Source organism: Schistocerca piceifrons, chromosome 10, assembly GCF_021461385.2.
Source record: "Schistocerca piceifrons isolate TAMUIC-IGC-003096 chromosome 10, iqSchPice1.1, whole genome shotgun sequence".
Lineage (NCBI taxonomy): Eukaryota > Metazoa > Arthropoda > Insecta > Orthoptera > Acrididae > Schistocerca > Schistocerca piceifrons.
In genome coordinates, this window is record NC_060147.1 from 105458014 (window position 1) to 105484052 (window position 26039).

Below are 26039 nucleotides of genomic sequence, written 5' to 3' on the forward strand. Positions count from 1 at the left end.
GCAAAGAAGAAGGAGGGATCCAGTTTGAAAAAGATAAGACACACGCGCTGCTGTTTCATATCCTCCTAACGAACAAAGTTACAAGAAAGGCAATCGTGCTGGTAAATGTCCTCCTGCTACTTTACAAAATTTGCTTGATAAATTTTTTTTAGTTTGCTTCTGGAAATGAAGTTATTTGAGATGGTCAAGATAAAGCATACAAAACGCTAAGAAATGCATTTTTTAAATACTAACTATTAACTGTAAAAGTACGGTGAGTGATCTCGTATTAGAGTTCATCACACAAAAAGAATTTCAAGAATAAGCCACTTTCACTTTAAAAACAGTGTTTTCATTGCTGTCCTGTGTTATTGTAACATTGGAATGTTGGTATGTTGCCAGCAAGAAGCAGAAGGATGACACTCAACTCGACTCCGAGAAGGCGCACGTGAAGCAGAAGTGGCAGAGGTACAAGCCTGCGAGTTCCAAAAAAGCAAAGAAAGCGGCTCTCCGCAAGGAGAAAGCTATGGCGAAGAGCGGTAAGGAGAAATGGAAGGCAGCAGCCGAGGAAGCGAGGGAGAGGAAGGCTAAGAGGTCTGCGCAGTACCTGGAACGGGACGCTGCGAGCAGACGAAAGCTGACAAAGGACAAGTCGTGGAAGGAGAGCACAGAGAAAAGTCTGCAGGCCGAGAGGCGGACATCGAGTGGAGAGGGCAAGAAGTTGGACGTGGATAAACTGAAACAGGGTTCGAAAGTGACGGAGAAACAAGCTCAGAAAGAGAAGTGGAAGTCAAGTGAGGACAACAGTGTGTGTGCCAAAGACGAGTTGTGTTCCAGTGGCAGCGACGAGAATGTACCCGGTGAGAAGAAAAAGTGGAAGAAGAAAAACAATGGCGAAGAAGGTACGAGAGAGAAATCTGCACAGCTAAATAGGGCAGGAGATGAAAGTCCAAGTGGTGGGTCCGAGACTGCTGGTGCAAATAGAAGAACGGAAGTAAAGAGTGATAAGAACAGTGACGATAGGGAACAAAGAGAGGTACTGAAACAAAGGACTACTGATGGCAGCAAACAGGCAGTCAAGCCAAAGGGGAGAAAATCGACAGAAGCGCAAGTGGACAGTCCAGAGGTGTCGGCCTCCAAGGTAATTTCATTCACATTGTTTTTTGCCATCATTTCATTCAACAGTTCTAAATATTTCTATTGTGGGCAGTCTCATTCTTGTGATATTTCCTATTTGTTTTTTCTTGTTTTAAGAAATACAGCAACTAGCCACTTTTCTTATGTATTTTTATTTATACCATTACGCGGATCGGGCTCTCACCCATCTTCCGTTGGCCTAGTACATATCTGAATCTTCAGTACGTACATCGTTAAAACTTCGAAAGCAGCTGAAGCTGGCCTGTGTAAAATTAACAATTTTGTTTAGCTACTATACTTTGCGAGTTGTATACTCACGATATATACAAGCTGTTCCGAAACAGTTCGTTCGAATTAACACCAGAGGTAGAGATCATCAAAACAAATATACTTGAATATGGTATCTATGGTCCCTGACGGCAATTTCTGAAACGAGAGATGATTTACACAGAAGGTAGTTTAGCATGCTAATTACAGCAGTGGCATTCATAGCTCCCGCTCGAATGCGCGACCACTGGCCTGTATGTATGCAGTACATCGTCACACCTCTGACTGTCGTGTCCGTTCAAAGATGTCCGCAATGGTACCAGCAGCAACCAATTGCAGCGACGAGGTCTTCGTCTGTTTACACAACGGTTCCATACACCAGCACGTGAGGTCAGGTGACTTGAGTGGCCAGGCCAAAGGGCCACCTAGGCCAATCCGTCGATTCCCAAAGGCGGATCTCAGACGATTCCTTACAGCAATGCTGAAATGGGCTGGCGCCCCACGGTTCTGGAAGTACATACTTTGTCTAACATTTAGAGGTACATCCAACCAGTACACCCAGCCATCCGTACAGAGAGCAGTTCTGAATGTCAGTACACATTCTCAGTCGGCGACGCCGACACAACAGCTTACGTCAGCACCACTTTTCAAAGATGACTTCAGAGACCATGTTTTGATGTTTTCTACCTCCCATATTAATGTGTACAAATAGTTTCGGAACACGCTGTATTACTGTTTAGATGTACTTCCTTTCTACTCTGCTTGCTGTTACTCAGATTTTCACATTTATAGATGTGGCACAAGATCTTGCAAGATACAAATAAAAAAATGTTTGTACCACATTTACAAAAGCGAAAATCGGAGTAACAACAAGCAGAGTAGAAAATAAGTACAGTACACCGCACCAGTAATATATCGTAAAAATACAACTCGCTAAGTGTAACAACTAAAAAAATATGTTAGTTTTGCACAGGTCAGCTGAGGCATCCATACTGCTGTCGGTGTTTCAAAGACATACTTACTGAAGATTCGAATATGTATCACGTCAACTGCAAATGGGTGAAAGCCCAATACGCATACTGCGACTGGTTCCTGTGTTTCTTAAAATAATCGACCACGGAGCTCAACAACATGGAAAATGGATAAATTATTGTTTCTCCCTGAGTTTGTACAGTTCATAGGAAAAAAATCTACAGGGTGTTACAGTAGGAAACAGGTGCATGCTGGAGGGCAACAGTGTGGACTTTTCTGAAGCAGTTAGCCTACCGTGTAGCTACAGCTGAATTTCTACGCAGGCAGGGGTGCCCGCAGGGCAAGGGTGAGGGGGGAGGGGGGGGAGAGGAGAGGGGAAAGTGAGGTTATTGTCTCTAGTGAGAATTCACCCAGTTTACGAATATAAAAGAGTCTGAAACTTTAGGCTCAGGTTTGTATGATTTAAAATACCTGCAAAATTACCACTAAAATAGTAGGAAAACATCGATAAAATGACGTAAAAATTATGCAAGACATACGTAAATTGAGTTACAAAATGAACTAGAGCAACGAAAAACTTTATAATAGGATGCAACTAAAAAACTGATAATGAATTTAAAAATGGTGTGCTTTTATTTAAGGAATCTCGTTCGTTAAAGTACCCATCTTATACCTATTGGCAACGAAGTATCGTTATTTTTGTTTCTATACTCAACCGTGGTAAAGTTAAAACAGCAAGTGAGGTAACAATAGTAATAAGCAGATGAACCAGCAGTTTATTGTCAACATATACAAATACATTCTTGAGCAACATTTAAGTGTTTTTCCTGAAGGCACGTGCCTTGTTCGTTCCTTACAGATTAAAATAATCATTTGTTGTGTCATAAATGGGCTTTAAACACAAACACATAAAAAATGAAGTAGAACTTTAAAGATGATAGCTTCCTTGAAAAACGAACTACAATACTGTATCTATAAGATAAAAATACAAAATTAAAGATACATTTCTATAGCCAGAATATTCGAGATGTCAGCAGCTGCAAACAATGCATATCTCACAAGAAAAGAACGATTACATGTTACCAAACGGCATTACCAATAAGCTAAAATAAAATACAGCGAAACTGCTGATCGACTGAGTGACGAAACTACTACATGTGTACTTCGCTCCATTAAGAATAGTATCCATGGTGAGAGATCCGCCTCGGAAATGGCTTCTAGGGTACAAAAACGGTCCCATCTCAGTAGATATGCAAATCTTCATAAACCTCGGCTGGCAACACGATGCAGTTTGCAAGACGAAACATACTCGATAAAATTTTACTCTTTCTAATCAATATACCGGGTGATCAAAAAGTCGGTATAAATTTGAAAACGTAATAAACCACGGAATAATGTAGATAGAGAGGTAAAAATTGACACACATGCTTGGAATGACATGGGGTTTTATTAGAACAAAAAAAAAAATGTCACAAAATGTCCGACAGATGGCGCTGGACAGCAAAACTGCTACCGTGACGGGTGAGAGGCACGCCGATACGTTACAGAATCGCATCATCCCCAGCCTAGCTGATAAACACCTGCTGGATGCAGGATGGCGCTCCACCCCATATTGCTAAGCGCGTGAAAGATCTCTTGCGCGCGTGGTTTGGTGATGATCGTGTGCTCAGCCGCCACTTTCGTCATGCTTCGCCTCCCAGGTCCCCAGACCTTAGTCCGTGCGATTATTGACTTTGGGGTTACCTGAAGTCGCAAGTGTATCGTAATCGACCGATATCTCTACGGATGCTGAAAGACAATTTCCGACGCCAATGCCTCACCATAACTCTGGACATGCTTTACAGTGCTGTTCACAACATTATTCCTCGACTACAGCTATTGTTGAGAAATGATGGTGGACATGTTGAGCATTTCCTATAAAGAACACCATCTTTGCTTTGCCTTACTTTGTTATGCTAATTAATGCTATTCTGATAAGATGAAGCGCCATCTGTCGGACATTTTTTGAACTTTTGTATTTTTTTTTTTTTTTGTTCTAATAAAACTCCATGTCATTCCAAGCATGTGTGTCAATTTGTACCTCTCGATCTACATTATTCCGTGATTATTTAGTTTTCAAATTTATACTGACTTTTTGATCACCCAGTATATTATAAAAGTAATTGTACAATGTGCGTGCAGCTAAAACTCAGAAACGAGTTCCTGTGCGACCTAGGGAGTTATATGGCATGGTAGCCCTAGATCCGCCATCCTTGAATAAGATTCCCGTTTTTACCTCAAGGGCGTGCTTTTGAAGGTATGAAGGCTGGGAAGTTACGCCCTCTAGAAATTTCTAAACATTCCGGAACATTCAAGAGCAATCTACAACATTCCAGAATGTTCCTCAATGATCCGGGACGTTCTGAAATGTTCGGGAATAGTCTTGAACATTCGGGAAGATTCCAGAACATCACGGAAGATCACGGATCATTGTGGAACATTCCATTCGTATGCTGTGGAATGTTCTGGAACATTGCGGGCCATTAAAAGCGTTTTTGGTATGTTGTGATATTTGCCACTGGCGGGACTACCCACTGGTAGGGTTACATAAAGCAAGACTCGTCCTGGGTTCGAACGTCAGTTTCTTATCAGCGACGAATAGAGGAACCGAGTGCAGTGCAGTGCAGTGAGTGAATAAAAACAAACAGGGAAGTGTGAGTAGTCAAAGCGGTACAGTGACTGAATATAAATCGAAAATAAAGTGTGTAAGGTGCGACACAATCTTATAATGAAAGACTGCGAACTCGAGCCAGCCATGAAAATATCATCCTAGGAGAAGCACGGGCGACGACAAGTAAACAGTACAACCTAAAAAATGAAGTATTCCACTAAGACTGGACGAAGGAATATAACAAACACAAAAACATCGTAATCGGAAAAATGGATAACACCTGCCATACAGAAGACGACTATCCAAAAACGGTGGCTTCACAGCAGAAAATGAATACGAGGCAGCGACGAACTGGAACTAGGTCATCAATGGATAGTACCATATAAAACACTATTTTCCAAATTGTTCCAGGCACGCATAAACGTAGAATACTGCAATTCAGTGCAATCCATCAAATATGTCTGTAAGTACGTGGCAGTGACGTGGCAGTAATTCAAATAGCCAAAGACAGCGAACAACAAAACACAAAAGGACGAGATCCTCATGTACCAAATGGGAAGATATATCGTGGCGAATTTTCGGTTTTCCCATACACGAACGTGAACCAAGTATGCAACACCTAGCAGTACATTTGGAGAAGGACACAGACTTTACTTCACAAAAGACACCGTCAGAAAAACTTTAATCGAATCACCTCAGAGCATCACATTAACAGCTTTCTGCCAACTGTGCCAAACGGATCCATTCCCGAAAACATTAGTTTCTGTCGATCTCCCTACCTGTTACACGTCGAACACAACAAGAAAAATCTTTCAACGACGAAAACAAGAAATTGCAGTAGAAGATCATCGAGGAATCACGAAAACTGGCGCACTAGTCCGAGTACGAGGTGCGGCTAGAAAAAAACCGGACTGATGCGGGAAAAAACATTTATTTACAATTATTTACAATTTCATGTTATCTCCTTCTATGTACTCTCCTCCTCGGTCTCTACACCGCTCCATACGAATTTTCCACTGTTCATAGCAATGCTGCAGATCATTTTCGGTAAGTCCACACATTACTTCCGTCGCTTTTTCTTTTACTGCTTCAACAGTCTCAAATCTAGTTCCTTTCAAAGCTGACTTGACTTTAGGGAAAAGAAAAAAGTCACAGGGGGCCAAATCAGGTGAGTAGGGTGGATGATCTAAGATGGGAATGTTGTGTTTTGCCAAAAACGTCTTCACTGACAACGCACTGTGAGCTGGGGCATTGTCTTGGTGAAGGATCCATGACTTTTTTCTCCACAAATCGTTCCGTTTTCTCCGTACTCGCTCACGTAGGGTATCCAGGACGCTAATGTAGTTATGCTGATTCATTGTTTGTCCCTCTGGTACCCAATCAATGTGCACAATCCCTTTGATGTCAAAAAAAAAAACAATCATCATTGCCTTGAATTTCGATTTTGACATTCGTGCTTTTTTTTTTTGTCGTGGAGAACCAGTTTTCCAATGCATCGATTTTGTAAGAAGGTGGGATCACTTTCAATGTTTTCCAGGATGTCAGAACAAATCATTCTTCGGCGTTCCTTCTGTTCAATTGTGAGACACTTTGGAACCATTTTTGAACACACTTTGTTCATGTTGAAACTTTCATGAAGAATCTGCCCAACACTTTCCTTGTCAACTCCTGTTAACTCAGACACTGCTCTGATTGTTAAACCGCGATCTTGTCGAACAAGTTTACCGATTTTTTCAATGTTTGCATCAGTTTTTGCTGACAATGGTCTGCCAGTGCGAGTGTCATCACTGGTGTCTTCGTGGCCATCTTTAAATCGTTTAAACCACTCAAACACTTGTGTTCGCGATAAACAATCATCGCCGTACACTTGTTGTAACATTACAAACGTTTCACTTGCAGATTTTCCTAGTTTGAAACAAAATTTGATGTTAACACGCTGTTCTTTCTGTACACTCAACATTTTCCGACGCACAGACAAAACGTCAACTAATTAAAACAGACGCCACGGGCAGACTCAGTGCAGGAGGCAGATGAAACTCGAGCAGTAGGCGGAGCGAGAGTCACCTTACAGGCCACGCGACTTTCAGCCTTATTGCATTCGTTTTATTGTTTCACCAGTACTAGTCCGGTTTTTTTCTAGCCACACCTCGTATATCCCGTACATCCGAACAACGCCGAATGTTGTTATATCCGGATGTTGCTACAAGAAATACTGGAACCAGCAAGTTTCACAAATCTCAAGACTGTTAATGGTTACCTATGCCAGACGTACAGAAAAGGATGCCAACGCCTAGAACTACTGGAAAGCGACAACCACTGGGAATTAACACTACAAGAAGCCTCACTTACAGCCTCAGTAGAACAAACGACTTATTTGCCATAATTGTAACAACATCTAATCCATCGAATCCAAAACAGCTATGGGAGTCCTTCAAAGAGAGTATGAGTGATGACATATTGCGCCAAATCCGACAAGCTCATCCTGAACTGACCATCGAATTCAACGACTACAATGAAACCCTCATTCCCCTAGAAAATAAATGTTTAGCGATAAACAACCAGAGCTTATACAACTTTAGATGCATGCACCAAGAATAGATGCTATCAGTGTGTTAAACTTCGAAATTACAAAGGGAAAAAGCTAAAACATCAATGAACTACTTCAATACATTGCTCTCAACAAACCACTCTTCAAAGACAATCAAAAGGGAACACAACACTGGCGGAATTATTTACTTGGAAGCACCTGACGGCCCCGGAAGAACGTTTCTGATAATCTATTGCTGGTGGAAATACGTGCTAAACAACACATCGCACTTGCACTGACATCACCCAGCGTTGCAACCACAGTTATTGAAGGAGGACGAATAGCCCATTCCGCCCCACAACAACCGTTGGATATAACCGAAGAACAATTCGAGGTTTGTAAACTCTCAAGAGCATCTGGAGGGGTGAACTTCTAAAGAAAGCTAACATTATCTTCTGGGACGAATCCACAACAGCACATAAAAAAAATTACTCAACCCGTGGACAGAACATTACAAGACTTGCGAGGAAACTCTGAAGTCATGGGAGGAACTAATATTCTCATGAGATTTTCGACAAACACTTCCAGTTGTTCACAAGTCAACACCAGCAGCCGAGATCAATGCATGCTTTAAAAAATCACATCTCTGGTCGCACATACAAATACTGCAACTAACAAAAGATGTAAGAGTTGAACTATCGAAAGACGAAACTTCAGCACATTTTGCTCAGCAGCTTTTCAAATATGCGAAGGCACAAATCCTACTGACTAGATGACTCGGCTCATTAAACTCAACAGTGATTTCTGCAACATAATCACCGCTGGAAACGAACTCATCAACCAAATTTATCCAAACATTGTCCACAACTAGACTCTTTGCAATCACCAGGAATGCCATTACACTGCTTTCGACTTAAAATTGAGTCTTCGATCATACTATTCAGAAATCTCAACTCAGCAAAACTATGTAATGGAACAAGGATGAAACGTCAAGTTGCTATCGAAAAACAATCGACGTCGAACATAATGACTGGCAAGTACATAGGACACACACTATTTATCCCCCAGAATACCACTGATCTCTACTGAACTGCCATTCAAGTTTAAAAGACTGCAATTTCCAATAAAATTAGCCTAAAGTTTTGTAAGTATCGAAGTGCAAGAGCAAAATTTAAAATATTATGGCGTCAGCCTCAAAGACTTCTGCGTCTCTCCCGGTCAACCATACGCAGCTTGCTAGAGAGTAGGAAATTCGAAAACATTCGTGCGTATATACCCCAGATAACAAAATGAAAAACTATTGTTCATAAACAAGTATTGTAAATAGTTAGAACAAGTTTTCAATAAAACGTTTTACCTCTTATACTTTAACAAGTATTGTAAATAATTAGAATATGTTTCCAGCAATTTTTTTTTACCTCCTATACATTTAAGTTTATCTTTTCCTTCCATCTACCACACAATCTCATAGCAACTCCTTGAGCAAAGCTGGGTACCCCAGCAAGTTTAAATTAACGTATTGTGTTATGTTTCTTTTCGTTTGCTGAAAGTGTACTGTAAGGCCATTGATCGCTACTAGACTGTAGAAGTAGGCAGTATTCGTCATTGGGATAATTGTAGACGTAGGTGATCCTTAACAGGGTGTAGCGCCCATTGAGTTACTGCTATACAAGAGTCTTCATGTAATTAACTTCATAATCTTTGTAGCAAATAAGCACCACATTTGAGCATGAACGTTTCTATAATGGGCTGATCGGCACTGCATCAGTGCATTGTCAGCAGTGAAAGAAGTTATTGTTCAATTTGTCCAGTCACCAATAAGCCGGAATTTACACTGCTCTAATGGCGAGGGGCGGGAGAGGCTTTAACAGTCTGGAAATGATGTCGTTTTAATACTGCTCTCAGAATTCGAGACAGTCGTGAAAGGAAGAATAAAATCAACAAGGAGAGGACAACTGTATTGGAATTCCATCATTTGTACAGTCGCTTAAGAAAGGTCATGATCAATTCTGGAATTATTTCACAATGACTATAGAGACATTTCACTGTACATTGTCGTCTGAAGTGGAGTTCACAGAACCAAACCCAAATTTCAGTAAGAATATTACCGCTGAAGAGAAACTTACGGTCACCATCGGCTAAGTACACATCATTAAATTTACAAAACACTTTTAATCATTATCAGTTTACAATTTGTAAACATATTCGGCATAGTTTACAATTAAGAGCATAGCTGACATAGAGTTGTAGTTAAAATAATATTTATGATAGCTGACAGCAGTTTTTGAAATATCTGTAAGCTTGAGGATTTAAAATCACGCTATCAGTTTGACGATTTTCAAGTCTGTAACAAGATATTGGAGGAATGTGCATGGAAGACTTGTTTCTCAGTAAGTTTCAGTTTTTGTGTTTCGTCTTTCAGAAACTCCGTATTTGTACTTTTCTTTGTTTCTTATGGTTACCGCTATCTATGGTGGGCAGACTGGGAGTGGAGGCACTGAAACGCTGCCCTTCGAATTTTTTGACAGCACTGAAAAGCTTTCTAATGAACATATTTCATTCACATCACGTAAAACACTCCGTGAGTCTGTAACACTAGCCATCGTCGTTGTCAGATAGAGTTATGTTTCGTGAGGAATATTACTTTTCGTCTGCCGTGGAAAAGCTTTCTAATGAACATATTTCATTCACATCACGTAAAACACTCCGTGAATCTGTAACACTAGCCATCGTCGTTGTCAGATGGAGTTATGTTTCGTGACGAATATTACTTTTTGTCTGCCGTGGAGACATATCTTTCAAAACCGGCAGTACTTCGTGCGTACAACATCTAGTTTGAAATTTTGGTAAGCTACCTTGATTTCCGGAACGTTCAAGACGAGTCTTGTTATGTTCTAAGCGCAACACATTGCATAACTATTTCCACATCCACCGCTGCAAACGATCGCACGAAACACAAGGTCGCTGGCTTGCGATTACATAGGCGTCAACGCTCGGCATTGCTTGTCCCACCCTGCTGTTCAACGCATACCTCGCTGTATCAGTGTTGAACCAAAACTCCTCCCTCCATCCTACCACTGTGACTCGATTTCAGCGTCTGTTCTCTTGTCGTCGTTCTGGTCGGTTCGGCAAGGCATCGCGTCAGGGATAGCGTAAATTCAGTGTGAGTTGTAAATGGGCAGTGGTCCGTGCAGTGATGTAGCTACGTATGTAACTAAGGGTCCCGGGGCAAAAATGAAACTGGGGCCCTATTTTGACTAAACTAAATACTTTACAGATGTAAAACTACTTCATCAGCTACTTGCCACCCACTGCATGGAATAAGAAGGCAAACCAATTTACTACTAAGTAAATTATTATGTATAACACAGCAGATAATATTTAATCGTATTTATTAATAACATTAAAAATGTCAAAATTTGTTTGTTTATCACGCTTTCGTGCAAGAACTGGATTTGGATGAAATTTTGCACACGCACAGATCGTGGATAGAACATAGGATACTTTCATACCGACAAAATAATCTCGTGAGATAATTTTCAATGTTGGTCCATACTAGGCGAACGAAGTCGCGGGCAGAAGCCAGTAAAAAATAAGTGACGGAGGTAGGGCCATGTTTTAATAATGGCTGTAATAGATTACAGTTAATAATATAGGTAGACAATAAAACGAAGTTGACAATTTTATTTTAACTATTTATTTTACAACCTTCTTCTGGTTTTAGTTCTTGAAAATTATCAGTAAGTATCATTAAATCTAGACTTGATGCAGTCCTGTTTCCGATTGCCAAATATCGGAGTCGAGCTTCATACACACTATTCCTTAAATAAGTTTTTGTTATTTTTAATTTGCTGGCTGATCTTTCGGCTGTTCCAGAAGTGACAGGTATTGTATAAAATAATAAAATTGTGGTAAACATTTCTGTAATGTTGCATTCTAGCATTGCATATTTAATTATAATATCCTTGCACAATTGGTGAACAGTCCACGTCAGTATCAATTTAGGTAGAACAAATATTAATAAACTGAAGTGAAAAATTAGTGCCTATTATATCAAAATAGTTACCTTGGAATTGAACACATTTTTGTAATCAAGTTGCTGCATTAGAGTGAGCAAAAATGATGGTTTTAGAAAATTAAGTGTTTGACAGACTCCATTCATGCCAGTAACATGTATGTTTCACTGAGCCCTTATTGTGTTTAGTGCACTTCTGAAAACAGTAACTTTAAATATTTCTTTACTGTTTCGGAATCGGTGGTCAGAAGCTAGTTCATCAAAATGGATTTTAACTTTCTTTCGGCGTTTCTCAGGAAAATTGGAATCGGTGTCATATTCGGGAGGACGACGGTTCAATCCCGCGTCCGGTCATCCTGATTTAGATTTCCGGTGATTTCCCTAGATCACTTCAGGCAAATGCCGGGATGGTTCCTTTGAAAGGGCACAGCCGATTTCCTTCCCCATCCCTCCCTAATCCGAGCTTGTGCTCCGTCTCTAATGACCTCGTTGACGGAACGTTCCTATGTCATATTTCTTTGGAGTTTCATTGACTCTGCACATGAATAATTCGAAATCATTTCTATAAAATATCAGTTTTGTTTTAACATCTGCAAAAGCTCTGTTTGCCTGGTCCAAGTCGGTATCGCGTTTCTGCAAAATTTTGGATGCATAACTGATGTTATTCAATGTCTTGTGCATGAATTCACAAAGGAATAACAACTCTAAATTTAGCATTTTTGTTTTAATATTTTCTGCTTCGCTACACTCATCTTTACTGCAACTCTTCAGTACTATTTCTGATAATGCCAAGATTGTATCATAAAAACGAAGTTTTACTGAAGTTTTCGTATTAACTCTACTCGACCATCTGGCCGGATTTAATTATTTTAGCAGGTTTCCGATCCGCGAGTGAATTTCGACAATAGATCTCAACGCTTAATACTGTTCCCGAAAAAAATTTTGCATTGTTGCGAAAAAAATCTTTTCTTCCACACAACTGCTAACGGCATCATTTATCACTTAATTCAAATTATGTCTGACGGAGTGTACATACTCCGCATTTGGCTAAATATTCTTAATCTGTTTTTGTACACCATCATAACACAAATCATCAAGACTGGCCCGTCATAACCTTGACTCACACACTTTTTTAAATCAGTATTTGGGTCAATAAAAAATAATGTAGTCACCTGCTTGATTAAACCTGCTGCGCCATGTTTGATGACTGCAAAAAAGCCTAGAAATAATTCTTTTATTTCTAAATCGATTAATTGTCCATTTTACGATCTTGTTATTACTGCATATATCAGAACAATGTTTGGCTGATCTACCTTCTGTATACCAGTGCAGTGCCCACCCATTATTATGGCGAGAAACGGTGATGCTGTAATTTGTTTTAGCAGCTTTTCAAGTTTGTTCGCTAAACTCTCCAACAGGTAATTTTGAATTGTTGGACTCAGATACCTTGTAGATCCTACAAACAATAAGACGTGATTTTAAAAAGGTTTTCGAATGAAAGCAATTGAAAAATAAACAAAAAGTAAACTGCTAAAAATTTTATGAGAAGTCAGAATGATTACCTTTGGGCATATCCAAAATTTGACGCAAAATGTGATTATATTGGGTGATAAGCTCTGCAACAGACAGGAAACTGGCGTGGTGTCCTACCTCCTGACTTAAGTTCTCTCGACGTCCTCTGAAAGGCAATGAACTTACCGTTGCAGTAAGTATGAAATCAAATAACCTTGTAAGAACGATTTTCCAAAATGACGCTCCATACGAATATTATTCTCAACTTCTTGTCGGCAGTATCACTGTTTTTCCAAAATTTGTACACAGCACATGCTTCCGTATGGGCACTCGAGAAACTGCGCTCTTTAATTCTGACAAGTGCTTCCAGTTCCGATTACCCATACACTTGACATTACTCCTTAGCGAAGCAAACCACCAACAATGTTGACCTAGAATTTTAGAGTAATGAAGCCAAAAATGATTAACTGGTCCATACTTAGAAACTAAAACGTAGTACGGTATTGAAAAACACTTGTTCTAGTGGGAATCTTTAGGAAATGGGACCTTTGACACTCAATGTCTTGCTCGTGAAATTTCCGAAGTCTCTTTTCGAAGAGTGTATAGGTCGACCGTTATTTCCGTGTTTCGTACGTCATGCAGATGTCGTCCACACGATCGGTGACATCGTCGTGGCTGATGGTATTGTTAACTGCAATTATTTTCGGATCGTCTTCAAGGTGCTTCTCAACAGATACAACATTATCTGAGTCACAATCATCACAAATGTTTGGGCTGGAAGTACTTGTAGAAGGCTGACTAAGAAATCTGTCAGTTTTGGTCAATTTTTGTTTACTCTCTTCTTTTTCCTGACGTTTTTGCTTAAACGTACCACTGGGTTCCTTTTTTTATCCATGATTCTGGTTCACCTCAACAAAAATTTTGCAAACGAGAAAATGGTCCTACTGCTTGGTTGCTCGTACGTGACCGTGTCGAGTACATACTGCTCTGCACTAACTATACGTTGTTATGCATAAACCTGATGTAAACATTATGCTATGTATATTTCCGCGTTTGCTGTTACCTCTCTGGCCTGTCGTTTACGTGGAGCTTAAAGCACTCTCTCTCAAGTACATTAAAGTACGATGATAATAAGGCAAGTTGTGCAGTAATGTCACCGACAAAAACGAAGAAACACACAACCGCACAGATATTACCGGTTCATTTACGCTGACTGGCCAGCAGCGCCAGCTAGTTATGTGACGACCTGCATATAATTTGTAGATACGATGGCCGACCGAAAAACAACAAATGAGCAGATGCAAATTGATTTTAAGGCAATGAATTAAAATACGGCAAAACTTCGGAAATATGCATGATAACAGCCAGGTGGTAAGCATTTGTTAGTTAAAAAAAAAAGAGCAGGTAAAGAAAGTGAAGGCACTGAAGGCAGTACTTACCGTCATTAACACATTTGGTAGTCTTTTAATTCCCTCGATATCTGAATCCGATGGATACAGCAATACAGGTCACCACTGGAGCTGTTATTTGCTACATTGATGACGAGCAGACCACTAACACAATTTACAAAACCATCCAAAACCAAGATCCACATTCTCTTTTTTCTCATTTTACGAAATTTGGACTGGAGTTGGTTACAACAATTTTTCGGGATCTTTGATTACGGATAGTTAGCTTAAGGAATTCACTACACAAATAGTTGAGTTACCATGCTTAATGCCGTATACTGCTACGACACGGCCCCTGGCTGCCGCAGAGAATTCTGGGATTCTACGGGTCAAGGCCTCTACGGGCGAAGAGAGAAAAGGTCGGTGCCTTCCAGTGCCTGCAATTTCGCGCGCAATACCTATTGCTTTCGACGCTAGAGATGAAGCAATAAACTGTAGATACTTCATATTCACATGTGGTCACACAATGTATTGTCAAACACGCTCCTAGTAATTCAGCGCCACTCAGTGTTCGTTCGCAAAGATTGACAGCCATGGCAACTCCGACTTCAACCGGCAACACCCGAACAGTGGCTGGGTCCACGTCTTAGCGGACAAGCTATAAACCCTGTTTTGTTTATGTTCTGGAGATGGGAAAATTTTTGTGATTTCAGTTCGTGCCGTTCGAGGTTTGTTGGTCAGGGTTCAAAAAAGTTAAAAGTACAAAATTATTGATTCAACTATGATATTATACAACTTTTTGAATGTCGTTCATAGAGGCCGAGGGTTCCTTTGAGTTTGGGGGCCTGGGGCATTGCCCCGCTTAGCTCTGTGGTAGCTACGCCAGTGGGTGCATGCCTGCAGTTTCCATAAACTTTTGTGCATCGCGAAGAGTAAAAGCGCAGTGAATACAATGGCACAATGACCGATATACGTTAACGAATTATTTAGGAATAAAGGGGACGACTCACCCAAAGGCAGAAGCGCTGTGTCGTCGACAGATACACACACAAAAGGTACAAAGCTTTACTTTGCTTGATTTCGGAATGGAATTCCTTTCTTAAGCTGTAGGAGAAACACACACACGCCTCTTTCCCTACATTGTGCTCATTCGACTGCCAGCTCTTTTTTGGCCCCCGGTGAGTGTACTGGGGTGAGGTGGGGGTTCGTCGAGTGTCAGTTGCTTGTGGGGGAAGGGGGGGGAGGAATCTAGCGGCTCGTGGGAGAGAGGGGAGGCGTAGGCGTCCTTGGGCTAGCCAGGGATGCAGGTAGAGGGGGCATGTGACAGACGTCTGAGCAGACTAGGGCGTGAGATGGCCGCAGACAACTAGCTGACACGTTTTGGGTGGGGGTAATGGGAAACACACAGAGCCACACACACACTGTTTGGTGGAGGGTGGGGGGACAGCGAGTTACCTTAGGTTTAGGGCAGGGAGTTTGTGATCTACGTTTTTGTACCTCGTAAGCGAATAAAAACTACTAATGAAAGTTAAGGAGTCGAAAAAGAAACGGTCTATGATGAGGTATCACAGGAAAAGAGCGAATCAAACGCAACCATTGCTATTAAAAATCTCAGTAATTGTACTGATTGCGAAAATAGATACAGGGCCAGCACCTCTGCTGACTTCAAGTGCTTTGATGAAAAGTGTAGTGGTATCAGTATTCCCTGTGTCGGAAATTACATCGAAAAAAAAGGGGGATATTGACTATTACCTAAAAAATAACATTTTATTGAATCCATGGCAACCTGAAAAAATCATAATTTTAAGAATGACGTAAACGGTACAAAAAGAACATTTAGACCAGACCGGCTGTCGTTATACCCGTGGTTGGTCCATTCTACAGTAGTTGAAGGAGCCCTCTGAAAGTTTGGTGTGCTTCTACGCCCACGCATAACGCATTGGAGTCACCATGGGGCATTCTTAAGCCGCCCGTTCACAAATTTAATAAAGTTTCATGAATATACAGAAATGCATATGAATTCCGAATGGCACAAAGATTCAGTAGAAAAATCGAATAATTTTATTAGTGTTGTGCCGCACGGGGTAGCCGTGAGGTCCGGGGCGCCTTGTCACGGTTCGCGCAACTACCATCGTCGGAGGTTCGTGTACTCCCTCGGGCATGGGTGTGAGTGTGTGTTGTCTTTAGCGTAAAGTTTAAGTTAGATTAAGTAGTGTGTAAGCTTAGGGACCGATGACCTCAGCAGTTTGGTCCCATAGGACATACCACAAATTTCCAATTAGTGTTGTGACAAACAAGCCTGAAAGTTTGGGAGAACTCGGTCAACGAGAATCTTGCAAAATTACCAAAGGCAAATAGCGCCAAGTCAAAACCAATTGTTTCTTGTGTATTGTTTTGTGCGTTACATGACTTGCCTTTAAGACGAAAAACAAATTCAAATGCTGTATTTGATGATTTATTGCAATTTAAAGTACAGCCAAGTGACGAAACATTGCGGAAATATTTTGAGAGTGCTCCTAAAAATGCTACCTATGTTTCTCATAGAATCCGATATGATTTTATTGATGTATGCATCGAAGTACTAAGAAATGATTTGATTAACACATTAATAACAGCAAATCACTTTCAGTTTTGGCAGACGAAACAATGGATATTGCAGGCACAGAGCAAGTATTGTCAGAGAAGACTTCCTTGGATTTACACCATTAGCAAGGCTAGATGCAAAACTTATTTGCCGGCCGGGGTGGCCAAGCGGTTAAAGGCGCTACAGTCTGGAACCGCGCGACCGCTACGGTCGCAGGTTCGAATCCTGCCTCGGGCATGGATGTGTGTGACGTCCTTAGGTCAGTTAGGTTTAAGTAGTTCTAAGTTCTAGGGGACTGATGACCTTAGAAATTAAGTCCCATAGTGCTCAGAGCCATTTGAACCAAAACTTATTTCTGACACAATAATATCTACTTTATCTGCTTAAGGTTTGAAACGACGTAAAATAGTAGGGCAAGATTATGATTGGTGCAGTACGATGGCTGCTAAAATCGGCGGAGTACAGAAAATATTTGTTGAGAAATATCCTAAGGCTCGCCCCTATATTGAGCTAGGGATAGGCTTAATTTAGTTGTGAACGAATACCTTACCAGAGGTTAGAAATGCCGTTGGTACCACCAAAGAAGCAATTTCTTTCTTCTGGAGAGCTTGCAAAGGAAAGTCTAGTTGCAAACATTCAAAATTTATGTGATCCATGCAAGTTGGTTAGTTAACTTGGGGGAGGGAACCAAACAGAGAGGTCATCGGTCCCATCAGATTAGGCTATGTTCACAGTGGCACCTACAACGGTTGTCAGACACGTCGGCAGAGGTCGCCAAATAACGTCGGCCGATAGCGTGGACATATTGCGTCAGCCGTGCGGAGTGGCCGCGCGGTGTGAGGCGTCATGTCACGGATTGCACGGCCCCTCCCGCCGGAGGTTCGAGTCCTCCCTCGGGCATGGGTGTGGGTGTTGTTCGTAGCATAAGTTAGTTTAAGTAGTGTGTAAGTCTACGGACCGATGACCTCAGCAGTTTGGTCCCTTAGGAATTCACACACATTTGAACATAGTGCGTCCTATCTTCTTCGTCACTTTTTGTCAGAGTCAAAGGAGGCTACTCTATGTATGAAGTAGGCTAGATTTTCACCTCTTAGGATGGGGTGAATACCACAAGGCCTCTGTGCTTGGATACGAGAGCTGCATAGCGGCTTCTGCTATTAAAGAGATGCCGAATGAGCTTTCTTGTCTCGTGAAAAACGTTGCGAGTACTATATACTGTCCTCAGTTATGGGAAAAACCAGACAAGTTTTACCAACATATGAGATGACGGGAGAAAAGTTCTGTTGCATACCCGAGATGACCCGTGGTGACCTCGAAAAGCAAGTTATAAACAATCTGTTTCACTGTATTTATTTAAAGTTGTGCAGATACGCGTCAGTTAACCTTCAATGACTGTCATTTAGCACACGATCAAAAGACAAGTATAAAGTGTAGCATAAGATACTCTGAAATCCCATAGTATTTAAAAGTGGAAATACATACCGTACGCTACATTTGCAAACCACTTCATATTAACATAAAATGCCAACAACCAGTAATAATGAAACTTCCTGGCAGATTAAAACTGTGTGCCCGACCGAGACTCGAACTCGGGACCTTTGCCTTTCGCGTACACTCCGCTGCAGAGTGAAAATCTCATTCTGGAAACATCCCCCAGGCTGTGGCTAAGCCATGTCTCCGCAGTATCCTTTCTTTCAGGAGTGCTAGTTCTGCAAGTTTCGCAGGAGAGCTTCTGTAAAGTTTGGAAGGTAGGAGACGAGATACTGGCAGAAGTAAAGATGTGAGACCGGGCGTCAGTCGTGCTTCGGAAGCTGAGATGGTTGAGCACTTGCCCGCGAAAGGCAAAGGTCCCGAGTTCGAGTCTCGGTCGGGCACACAGTTTTAATCTGGCAGGAAGTTTCATATCAGCGTACACTCCGCTGCAGAGTGAAAATCTCATTCTGGAAGCAGTAATAATAATTTGTAGATAACTAATGATAACCTACCACAAAAAAGATCGAGTACAGTAGCTATACGTATATAAGATACGCCATCCTTTTCACTTGAACAAATTATTTTTTGAGGTTATAATCCAAGCCTAAAACTTCCAAAAAAGATTTTGTCGAGTTGAGGTTTAGAATAAACTTGCGATTACAGTCCATTGATTCCGAACTATATCCGGATTATTTTTCAACCTCTGGATATCGCAAACTCACTCTTTCTTGGCTAAACGTATCAGTTTCTCACGCTCCAAACTTCGTCTGCGGGAACGTCGGTCGATTTGACCGAAGCAAACAGACTGATCCGAATTTCACCTATTGTCGTCCTAAGTCCGTACGGTCGGGAGATACGATCGCGCACTTACTGGGGTACTAATTTGAAAAGATCGGGCGTCTCCAGCCGATGTCGGTCGTCGGCGGATTGCACCGATCCTTAGGGAAGGATTGGGAAGGAAGTCGGCCGTGCCCTTTCAAAGGAACCATCCAGGCATTTTCGAGAAGTGTTTTAGGAAAAACACGACACGCTGGTCTGAGAAGCATAAATCTATGACGAAATTTAATGAAAAGTTTTTATAAACTGTTGAAGCTGTAACAATTGTACATAAAGAAGGAGACGTGAAACTAGGCAGAGAGCGTGGCAACTTTACTACACACTTACTCCTCCAAAATTTATTGTTACGCTAAAAGTCGTTGCTAAATATTCAGCCAAACTAGAACCTGTCACCAATATCCTTCAATGAGTAACCATTAACTTAGATGTTTCAGGACATATTCAAGAAATTGTAAAAATTTTAATGGATGACTGGGAAAAAGCAGAAACCGAACTTGAAATGATCATGAAAAGTGCTGAACTTGGAATAAATGTCCCTGGCATTCGACAGTCACGAGTCGTCGCACGACAAATCCATCGTTTGAATCATCCATCAGCTACTGTCACAGAGAAATGCAGAAAACCTCTCTTTATTCTGTATCTGGATTCCCTAGTCCAGCCCCTGCAAGAACAGTTTTCAGAAGAAAACACGGCACATTTGAACTTTTCTGCTTGCGCTCAAAGGTAATTACAGGGTGTCCAGAAAAGGACTCCCTGACTTCAACATTAAATATCTCGAAAACAAAGATCGATAGAGGAATGCAGTAAACGGTATGTTTATTGTGAAAGCTGTAAGAAGTTTATACAGCAGTTTTAAATAATAGTTACAAAAGCTGCTAACAGATGGCGCTGTAATCGCCATACGTAATGCCCAGTATAAATAGTGATCCGAAGCGCAGAGCGATCAGCTCCACTATTGAAACGTGAAAGGAGGTTAGCGTACCGAAAGAAGAGATTAAAACCATGTACTCCATTGAACAACGCGTTTTTCCGGTGCTAGAATACCACAGGTTAGAAGAGAGTCCTACGGCAACAAGGCGAAGTTTTCAAGCACGATTTAATGTTCTAAAAGGACCCGACGCGAAATCCATTCGTACGCTCTTCGCAAAATTTCAACGAACAGGCAGCGTAACTGATGATCTAGTGGGGCATGTTGGCCTCAAGCAAACAGCAGTTACGCCTGAAAATATCGCCACAGTTTCTGGAATTATTCAGCGAAATCCAATGCCATCCGTCCGTAGAATTGCATCTGAGACTGGTTTGAAGCGTTCCAGCACGCAGAAAATACTGAGAAAGAGCCTACACATGTTTCCATTCAAAATTCAAACGCACCAGGCCATACCCGTACGAACTGTGCAACAAAGGGGTTCCTTTGCTAATCAGATGCTCACAATGATTGATAGTGAAGGATTTGATGTTGGCTGCATCTGGTTGACAGATGAAGCACACTTCCACCTGAATGGATACGTGAATAAGCAGAACTGGCGATTTTGGGGTTCCGGAAAGCCATATTGGTGTGAAGCGAAACCCCTGTATTCTCCTAAAGTTACTGCGTGGGCTGCAGTATGAAGCAGAGGCATTATTGGCCCTTTTTTCATTCGAGAAACGGTCACTGGTGCGCGTTACGTTGCAATTTTGGAACAATTTGTCGCCACACAGCAAGCGTAAGAGGATCGACCAGGTACTGAGTGGTTTATGCAAGATGGAGCCCGACCACATCGGACCGAACAAGTGTTTCGCTTTCTTGAGGAACACTTCGGTAATCGAGTCATTGCTTTGGAATATCCCAAATTTACTGGTGCAGGCATGGATTGGCCTCCATATTCGCCGGATTTGACTCCCTGTGACTTGATTTTGTGGGGCACAGTGAAAGACATGGTCTACCCGAAGCATCCCGCCACGCTGGACGAGCTTGAATCGGCGATCTCTGTGGCATGTGAATCCATTTCGGTTGAGACACTACGAAATGTGATGGCGAATTTCATTCTTCGTTTGCCCCACCTCTGTAGTGCCATGGTGAACATTTTGAAAACATTGTGATGTGATTGTTTGCAAAGATTGTTTTCATACGATTATTTCACTTACGTATGCTGATATGAGCTGTACAGCGTACAGCGCCATCTGTTAGCAGCTTTTGTAACTATTATTTCAAACTGCTGTATAAACTTCTTACAGCTTTCACAATAAACATACCGTTTACTGCATTCCTCTATCGATCTTTGTTTTCGAGATATTTAATTTTGAAATCAGGGAGCCCTTCTCTGGACACCCTGTACATCCAAAAGCGACCTAGATATGAAAAGAATAATTGAAAATACCAAAAGATTTTCTGGCGATATTTTAGATAAGTTTTTGAAGAATCACGCACTTGGATCTGTATGTGGAAACGCGATACAGTAACTGAAAGGAGATATTGCTGAATTAAGCCTGACTGATCTAATGGATAAACCTATATTCTTGCCCGCAGTAGCTACACCCCTGAAGATAGCCTTTAGCTTACCGGCAACCACTTGCTCTGCGGAGAGATCGTTCAGGTACTCATTTACCACAGTTACATACACTCCTGGAAATTGAAATAAGAACACCGTGAATTCATTGTCCCAGGAAGGGGAAACTTTATTGACACATTCCTGGGGTCAGATACATCACATGATCACACTGACAGAACCACAGGCACATAGACACAGGCAACAGAGCATGCACAATGTCGGCACTAGTACAGTGTATATCCACCTTTCGCAGCAATGCAGGCTGCTATTCTCCCATGGAGACGATCGTAGAGATGCTGGATGTAGTCCTGTGGAACGGCTTGCCATGCCATTTCCACCTGGCGCCTCAGTTGGACCAGCGTTCGTGCTGCACGTGCAGACCGCGTGAGACGACGCTTCATCCAGTCCCAAACATGCTCAATGGGGGACAGATCCGGAGATCTTGCTGGCCAGGGTAGTTGACTTACACCTTCTAGAGCACGTTGGGTGGCACGGGATACATGCGGACGTGCATTGTCCTGTTGGAACAGCAAGTTCCCTTGCCGGTCTAGGAATGGTAGAACGATGGGTTCGATGACGGTTTGGATGTACCGTGCACTATTCAGTGTCCCCTCGACGATCACCAGTGGTGTACGGCCAGTGTAGGAGATCGCTCCCCACACCATGATGCCGGGTGTTGGCCCTGTGTGCCTCGGTCGTATGCAGTCCTGATTGTGGCGCTCACTTGCACGGCGCCAAACACGCATACGACCATCATTGGCACCAAGGCAGAAGCGACTCTCATCGCTGAAGACGACACGTCTCCATTCGTCCCTCCATTCACGCCTGTCGCGACACCACTGGAGGCGGGCTGCACGATGTTGGGGCGTGAGCGGAAGACGGCCTAACGGTGTGCGGGACCGTAGCCTAGCTTCATGGAGACGGTTGCGAATGGTCCTCGCCGATACCCCAGGAGCAACAGTGTCCCTAATTTGCTGGGAAGTGGCGGTGCGGTCCCCTACGGCACTGCGTAGGATCCTACGGTCTTGGCGTGCATCCGTGCGTCGCTGCGGTCCGGTCCCAGGTCGACGGGCACGTGCACCTTCCGCCGACCACTGGCGACAACATCGATGTACTGTGGAGACCTCACGCCCCACGTGTTGAGCAATTCGGCGGTACGTCCACCCGGCCTCCCGCATGCCCACTAGACGCCCTCGCTCAAAGTCCGTCAACTGCACATACGGTTCACGTCCACGCTGTCGCGGCATGCTACCAGTGTTAAAGACTGCGATGGAGCTCCGTATGCCACGGCAAACTGGCTGACACTGACGGCGGCGGTGCACAAATGCTGCGCAGCTAGCGCCATTCGACGGCCAACACCGCGTTTCCTGGTGTTTCCGCTGTGCCGTGCGTGTGATCATTGCTTGTACAGCCCTCTCGCAGTGTCCGGAGCAAGTATGGTGGGTCTGACACACCGCTGTCAATGTGTTCTGTTTTCCATTTCCAGGAGTGTATTTCTAATTGTAATTACTTAAGGAGAAACACTTTTAAACAACTTCTTAAGTCAGATTAAACAAAGATTTCTTTATTCACACAAATGTGTCCGTATTTCTTCTAATTATCTTTAAATCTTGCTTGAAATATTATCACGACAGAGTAATTGAAGAACGTTACATTATATGAATTTATATATGTCACGTTTGTTTGTAGCACTCAAGCGCGTAAAAACGTCGCCAAAAACTACCATGGCAGATAGACGACTCAGTGGTTTGCGTACGGCGTCAGTTCATCATGATAAGATAAAATCAGAGTAGGATTCTTTTATCGAAAAAGTGTAGATAGATATGTGAAGGACCCGATATGACTTCAGTTTCTGCTTAAGTAATGCCGGTATGTATAGTAGTTAAGTTTTGCGCATTATCAGTATAAGAATCATGTGCCTTCTTTTGTTCTTGATATTAAATTTGCAACAATATTTCCAACTACATTAATATGTTTGAACGAAGCTGAACTTCGCAGAACAGTATAATTTTATTCGGAAATGCGTTTCCAATCTGTTTTATTTGTCTCATATATATAATTTTGCGGAGTCACCACACTGGGACCAAATACGAAACATTTGCCACTTGCTACTTACTTCAGTATTGCAAGCCAAGGTATGGCACTAACCATCCAGCATTTGATCGATATGGAATACTGTAGAGAGATGGTAACTAATTAGTGACTTATGATTAATGAGACAATGATGGCAAGTTTGCGACAGGTTGATAATGACTTAGTAATGAGTCGTCTCAATCTCTTAGGAGTCACAAACTGCGTTTCTAGGCTTTGTTCCTATAATACGTACAGGATGTGCTGGTTTTCAAATGTAGGACAGGAAAGATAAAAACAGATTAGCAGCGTCTTGCAGGCCTTGCCTGGAACGCGGCCTGCCTGTGCAATTCAATACACGGCGGATGGCCGGGACAAGGGACGCCACAAAGGCAGTCACACTGTGGAAGCGGACGAAAGCTCATTACGTAGCAGCCAGGGCTACAGCTCCTAAAAACACAGGCTGGCGCACCCGCCATTTTGTTTCATGCTAAAAACAGCACGTAGCTTATCGGAACTGTGTTGTTTTGTTCAACTTTCCTGAAATATTTTAAGTGTCCTGCATAGAACCTTAGGTCGTGCTATTTTGAGCTGTCATTCCGCTCATGTTTACATCGATATGTGGATTAGACACAAAAATCTCGCATTTCATTTGCTTATTGCTGCTGTTCTTTGTTGTCGGAATGAAGAATAATGGTACAAGAAACAAGTCTATTTATGTAATTTTTATAAGTCAGCATTTACAAGAAATATAAATCAACTATATACTCATAAATAAAGATTTTTACCTGCTGATACTCAAGGTTGAGTATTTTCTGAGCTCACGTTTTCCTCTTATGTTGATGTAATATTGTATACGTTTTTTGTATATAAGCTTTTCTTGAATGATATATGAGGTACCTATCTCGGACAATACCAAATGCCCAGCTCAAGATAGAGTCCTACATGCCCCAGGGCTACTAATCCTACAGTCACAGCAACAACCATTACTGCAGAGGCACTGTTAGTATCAAAGTTCGTCTTTGTGATCTCTGGGGGAAGGGGGGGGGGGGATCTGATACCGATGACATTATTGAAATACAAGCCAAGATCGCTTAAAACTTTTACTTAGATGACCGATTTCGGCAGGATAAAACTGAGTATAGCTTTTGACCCTCCCCCCATGAACCATGGACCTTGCAGTTGGTGGGGAGGCTTGCGTGCCTCAACGATACAGATAGCCGAACCGTAGGTGCAACCACAACGGAGGGGTATATGTTGAGAAGCCAGACAAACGTGTGGTTCCTGAAGAGGGGCAGCAGCCTTTTCAGTAGTTGCAGGGGCTACGGTCTGGATGATTGACTGATCTGGCCTTGTAACACTAACCAAAACGGCCTTGCAGTTGTGGTACTGCGAACAGCTGAAAGCAAGGAGAAACTACAGCCGTAATTTTTCCCGAGGGCATGCAGCTTTATTGTATGGTTAAATGATGATGGCGTCCTCTTGTGTAACATATTCCAGAGGTAAAATAGTCCCCCATTCGGCTGTCCGGGCGGGGACTACTCAAGAGGACATCATTATCAGGAGAAAGAAAACTGGCATTCTACGGATCAGAGCGTGGAATGTCAGACCTCTTAATCGAGCAGGTACGTTAGAAAATTTAAAAAGGGAAATGGATAGGTTAAAGTTGGATGTAGTCGGAATTAGTGAAGTTCGGTGGCAGGAGGAACAAGACTTTTGGTCAGGTGAATACAGGGTTATAAATACAAAATCAAATAGGGGTAATGCAGGAGTAGGTCTAATAATGAATAAAAAATAGGAGTGCAGGTAAGCTACTACAAACAGCATAGTGAACGTATTTTAGTGGCCAAGTTAGACACGAAGGCCATGCCTACTACAGTAGTACAAGTTTATATGCCAACTAGCTCTGCAGATGACGAAGAAATTGAAGAAACGTATGATGACATAAAAGAAATGATTCAGGTAGTGAATGGAGACGAAAATTTAATATCATGGGTGATTGGAATTCGACAGTAGGAAAAGGGAGAGAAGGATACATTGTAGGTGAATATGGATTGGGGCAAAGAGATGAAAGAGGAAGCCGTATGGTAGAATTTTGCA

General features: G+C 42.1%; 1 protein-coding gene across 2 annotated transcripts in view; it reads left to right on the top strand.

Moving 5' to 3' along the window:
* Positions 1-26039, top strand: part of LOC124719071 (protein FAM133-like) — a 173521-nt gene that overhangs the window by 84969 nt on the left and 62513 nt on the right. For both annotated transcript variants that reach the window (XM_047244753.1, XM_047244754.1), the window contains exon 3: positions 382-1120. In XM_047244753.1, the coding sequence (XP_047100709.1) occupies positions 382-1120 (739 nt within the window). The remainder of the gene's footprint in view (positions 1-381; positions 1121-26039) is intronic.